General features: G+C 38.3%; 1 protein-coding gene across 1 annotated transcript in view; it reads right to left on the bottom strand.

Annotated features, from left to right (window-relative positions):
- LOC104996355 overlaps positions 1–5,990 on the bottom strand; it is a 15,399-nt gene that overhangs the window by 7,336 nt on the left and 2,073 nt on the right. Inside the window, exons 3-4 of the mRNA XM_010850615.1 lie at positions 5,606–5,981; positions 3–1,388 (exon numbers count right to left, since the gene is read on the bottom strand). Of these exons, the coding sequence (XP_010848917.1) occupies positions 3–1,388; positions 5,606–5,981 (1,762 nt within the window). The remainder of the gene's footprint in view (positions 1–2; positions 1,389–5,605; positions 5,982–5,990) is intronic.

Here is a 5,990-nt window from a genome sequence, read left to right as displayed (position 1 = left end):
GCAGGTGCATTGTCGTTCACGTCGGCCACCTCCACGGACACGCTGGCCATGGCCGACAGCGAAGGCGAGCCCCCGTCCCTCGCAGTCACCACTACCTCATAGTTCGCCACGCTCTCGCGATCCAAGACGCTGTCCAACACTAATGAATAGTAATTCTTGAAGGTGGACACCAGCTTGAAGGGCACATGATGAGTCAAGGTGCAGGTCACCTGCCCATTGGCACCGGAATCGAGGTCGGACACGCTGATCAAGGCGATGACTGTGCCGACTGGAGCATCTTCTAATATCGGTAAAGAGAGTGATTTGATAACCAACTCAGGTACATTATCATTTGTGTCCAAAATTTCCACTAGAACCGTGCAGTGATCTGCCATTGGGGGATTTCCTTTATCTGTTGCCTCTACCTGTATTTCATATAACTTAGTTAACTCAAAATCTATGTCACCCTTTACAATGATGTATCCATTAACGGGGTCTAAATGGAATTTCGACAGAGTATCTGCTGATGTATCTGTATTGAAAGAATACACAATGTCCTTATTTATTCCTTCATCCAAATCAGAGGCGTTAACAGTCACTACTAGGGTACCATTTGGTGCATTTTCAAATAATTTGACTTTGTAGATCGTGCTCTCAAACTCTGGAGCATTGTCGTTTACATCTAGAACGGTGATCTTCAGTTGAGTAGTACCAGTGAGTTCTGGTTTCCCACCGTCAACTGCAGTTATAAGTAAGTGATGCTCAGGAGTGTCCTCTCGATTTAAAAGTTTTTTCAGCACAAGTCCAAGGGATTTAATTTCCTCATCATTTCTTTTTACATCCAAGGTAAAATATTCATTGGAGTTAAGCCTGTAAGTTAATAAAGAATTAGCTCCGATATCTGCATCTGATGCGCCCTCTAGCGGAATCCGAGAACCAGGCGGCCGGGATTCATAAATAAACAAATTTTTTACTGCCATTGGAAAAACCGGTGGGTTGTCATTAATGTCCTTTACCTCCACCTCCACATGGAACACCTGCAGCGGCCGGTCCACGATTACCTCCAGGTGGATGCTGCATTCCGCCCTCGGCCCGCACAGCTCCTCCCTGTCGATCCGAGAATTCACAAACAAAATACCATTCTGCAGGTTTACCTCCAGAAGATCCCCGCGGTCTTTGGACGCCACCCGGAACAAGCGCGGCACCAGCTCCTCCAGCTCCAGCCCCAGGTCCTGCGTGATGCGGCCCACGAAGGTGCCGTGTTTGGCCTCCTCGGAGACCCAGTAGTGGACCTGGCCGCTCCCGGCCTCCCAGAATAGGAGAAGCATTACCGAAAGCAGTAGTCGGCAGTCTCCCTGACCTTCTCTCCAGGAAAGTACCATTGCAAGCGTTTTCCAAGTATTGGGTCGCTTTTGCAACGATCAAAATTTTGAAAATACTTTTAGTTCCTTATTCTTCATTTCATAGATAATCATTCCATGCCCGTATTTCACAGATGGTGAGGAAAAGCAGCATCTTACTACGTAATGAATGCTGTATTTCTTCTGTGGTAAAATACCTTGCGGTGGACAGCGACATCATGTGGCTAAACGTGTAGGTGTTAAATAAATCTATCTTTTCCTTCCATTGAACTTACCTCAGTTTTTTTCCTTGTTAATTTCCTTCCCACTCCTCAAAGTCTTCATGTTTGTTTTTTTTTTCAAAATATATGCTTAGAACTTTTCTACTAATTCATGCCCTTCAATTAGGCCAGTCCATTCCATACAGTTCAATATAGTAAAATAGTGATTATTGTTTTAACAGTAGTGGACATCTATTGGAAATATTTCCCCTGTGACAAGTACTATTCCTTTTGTTTTAACAGGGTTATCTCATTAAATTCTCACAACAACCTTCTGATGTAGGTATTAATATGATTCAGTTTTTAGAAACACTGAAGTGGAAACATGTACAGGTTAGTAACTTAAAAAATAATATTGACTTGTGGTGTTGAGTGGGATCTCAATCTAAATCAAGATTCATGACTTTAACCACTTGACCACAAAGTCTACATTTTACATAAAAATCAGGCCTTTGATATTTGTAACCATTAAAACAAGACTGATAAAAACTTTTTTTTTACACAATTTACTTCTATATTATTATGGCAATTTGTTAATTTATAAATTATGTTCACTTATATTTCTTCCTTTATAGAATGTCTACAAACCATTCTTGTGTCCTTTATCCAACAACTGCATCTTTGTTAGCTGTCTCAACTATTATTTATATAAAGATTTCACAAATCAGTCTTGTTGTTGTTAAGTCATTAAGTCATGTCTGACTCTTTGGCAACCCTATGAACTGTAGTCCACCAGGCTCCTCTGTCCATGGGATTTCTCAGGCAAGAACACTGGAGTGGATTACCATTTCCTTCTCTAGATAATCTTTCTGACACATGGATCAAACCCACATCTCCTGCATTGGCAGTCGGATTCTTTACTACTGAGCCACCAGGGAAGCCAAAGTCAGTATTTTACAGTACCGTTATTTTGTAAATTTGATTTTTGCTGCATAAAAACACAGCAAATTGTTTGATTTGGAAATTTGTTATATTCACATCATACCAGGGAAAATTATATTAATTTTTAAAATCTCTATACCATTTATACATTTCAATTTACCTGTATATCCTAAAATGTTTCCAATATGAAATAATTGTGTTTTTAATAATCTTCACTCTGGATGAATTTCTGGCTTCCAATTTGTTAAAAAGTTGTTACTTGAAAGAACTGGTGTTTAGTCATTAAAGAGAGAAAAGTAGTTTTAGAATCTGACTCACTTATTCAACATATGTAAAACTAGGCCATGAATTATACTAAATGTATCTGTGAAGTTAGTAAGATGTGTGCATTCTCTGAGCGTTTGGAAGTTGAACAGAGAAAATTCATGGGAAGGGGTTGAATTTAGAGAGGTAAGGGTATGCCCAAATTTTGCTTATAATCAGACTCTTTTTAAATGAAATCGAACATTCGATTTAAGGGAATTCCTTGTTGATCCAGTGGTTAGGACTCCTTGTTTCCACTGCTGGGAGTGTGACCAAAAACAAACAGTCATTTAAGTATTACGAGAATAGTTCTCATAACAGGTTTTTTCATGTACTCATTGAATGCAACCAACATTGCAGTTTACTTATATTTTATTATTCATATTTAGAATAAATTATCAATTAAATTTTAATGAATAAGTGAATATTTTAAATTAACTTTCTTTAAAATATGAGGTAAATTAAATTAATGATATTTGTTTATATCAAACACATAATTTCTAATTGATTCTGCTATACTAGTTCATGAAAAAGAAGTTAACATTTAAGACTTATTTTGGAAAAGAATGGATCTAGGAAATAATTATAATTATCAGTATGCCAGTAGGTGCTTTGGTGGATCTTTAAAGGCAGTAGCTAGTTTTAAAATGAGAGGCAAAATTAAAATTTTTAAATATCATGGACTTCATATCAGTAAGATACCTTTCACAGCTTACTGTAATACTATACATTTCATGACACTTAAGAGTGTACTCTCTGCAAAATAGAATGCCATAGGGAATTTATAAGAGAGTAGACCCCATAATGATTAATAAGAGATGAAGGTAATAGTAAAGAAACTATATGAGTTTAGAAAACTGAGCTAATATGTGGATAAAGTATTAGTGAGTAATATCTACTCTCACTTAGACATCTCTTGGCAACTGAATCTAGAAAATGTAAATATAAAATAAAAATCAGTAAGAGCTTATACAATGATCTGTTGTGATTCCTGGAGATATGGACACACCTGGATATAATATAAAAGCTTACAATTTACGTAGAATAGAATATAGTGACTAGACTGCTGGTAGGAGAGATTCCATTTGATCATTCATACTTTCTGCACACAAGTCTCAAGAAAGTAATGAGTAGTGATGACTCATCTTAAGAAAGAGCTTTTTCCTCATCTGTTCAAGACATTTGTTTTTCTCTGTAAAGTCTCAGATGACCTTTTCTGATTCCCAGCAAATATATACTCCCTGCATTTTGAGGTATATCAACTCTGAGGTGCTAATAAGTTTCCTGCAGGAACAGATTATACTTAGATGCAGGTCACTATTTCCCCCACCAAACTCCATTCCTTTAATAACAGATAGAAATGTATATTCTGGCCTATCTGTAAAATGGCTAAAGCTATTAGCCAAGTGATCATAAAGATCACTTAGTATAAGTTATTTCATGAATCATCAATATCCACATATATTTAAGGGGGGAAAAGCAAATAACTATGGACCAAAGAGTAGTAAAAGACAGTAATTTCACCCCAAGACATCTTCCTTTGGTTGGAAAAAAAGTGTTTTTAACATCCTTTCCAAATGTAACATTTACTCACCAAGTTTAGTGTTTAACCCAACAAAGTAGTTTCCATTGAATAACTACATTTTCCTTACCTTGTGTGCAGTGCTAAGTTGCTTCAGTTGTGTCTGGCTCTGTGAGACCCTATGGACTGTAGCCTGCCAGGCTTCTCTGTCCGTGGGATTCTCTAGGCAAGAATACTGGAGTGGGTTGCCATGCCCTCCTCCAGGCCCAGGGATCAACCTGAGTCTCTTAAAACTCCTACATTGACAGGCAGGTTCTTTACCACTAGCGCCCTTCCTTATGTTACCTTTTGGGAAAACTCCAACTTCATAGGAATATGATTGCTGCCAGTCTTGGAAAATGTTATCACAGGCATTCTGGTGGCACCAGAGGGAGGTGGTCAATCTCTGCACAGTGGGAGGTCTACATATATTAACCCAGTGATACACTTTAAGCCTGACTAAACATCCCACTAAATAAAGACTGGGTTATAGTATTCTCTACTTGTATGAAGAAAAAGTCCCACTACCTGGCCACCCCACAATGTGACTTTTAAAAATGATTTTTCAATTAAACAAAGTTGAAAGGGAGCTCTTTTCTCAGTGAACTCTCTATTGTGCCTTAAAACTAAGAATTTTGCAAATGTGAAGTCTTTATTCCAAATAACGGGTTATTTTTTACTACTGAAAGACATATGTAAGATTAGCAATTATTTCTAAATGATGTCATGTGTTGTGATGACCTATGATATGTACTTTGGAGGTCCTGGCATTATAAATTTATTCAGGCTGCTGCATATTAACTGTTACATAAACAGATAAAGACAAATTCTTGATCAAAGGAATAATTTGGGAAATTTCCAACATATTCTGACAGAATGGATGAATGATGTAAATTGAAAATATATATTCCATAATCATGCTCTAAATTTCCCCAATTGTGATTTTTTAATACAAGAAAAACAATTTACAGGTAATAGTAAGTTTTCAAATTTTGCTGAAGTATTTTTTTCATTCCTTTAATCCTATTATTCATGGTGAAAGGAATAATTTTGGAATTTATGGAAATTTCAAAATGTAAAAAGATCATCTAAGTAATTTATTCTCAATGCAAGAAATTGATTTCTATTCATATCACATATTGCACAATAGGATAACGATATAAATAAAAACAACTATAAATCAAAATAATTAATAGAATTATAGAGAACAAAGGAAATAAAACAATTTTAGAGATTATGGGGAAAAAGTTAAGACTCACCTTTCCGAATTGTTCTGATTCGGAGAGTTGTTGTCTTTCGTCCGCTGAGCCTGGACCTTGAGGCAGGCTAGGACTGAAGGCCATGAGGTCGGTTTTCGGCGGCCCCTCTCCAGAGCACACCCTCTGCTGCCTCTCCCGCGAATAAGACCAGCTCCCCACAGCGCTGGAGCACACCAGCCTGGGCTTGCCCCTCGCGTACGCGCCCTCGCTGGGCGGCGCCGAGCACCGCAGCGCCGTGTACAGCAGCAGCGTGAGCACCAAAAGGCTGGACACCGCGCAGATGGCGATGATCAGGTACACATTCACATCCACCAGAACGGCCTCCGCTTCAGAGGCGCCAGACAACGCCCGCGAAGAGGCCTTGGGCGCCTGGCCGCTGTCCTCC

This window comes from Bison bison, unplaced genomic scaffold (assembly GCF_000754665.1).
Source record: "Bison bison bison isolate TAMUID 2011002044 unplaced genomic scaffold, Bison_UMD1.0 scf7180017864291, whole genome shotgun sequence".
In the NCBI taxonomy this organism is placed as follows: domain Eukaryota; kingdom Metazoa; phylum Chordata; class Mammalia; order Artiodactyla; family Bovidae; genus Bison; species Bison bison.
Note: the sequence above shows the minus strand (reverse complement) of the source record. Positions and strands in the feature narration are given on the sequence as shown.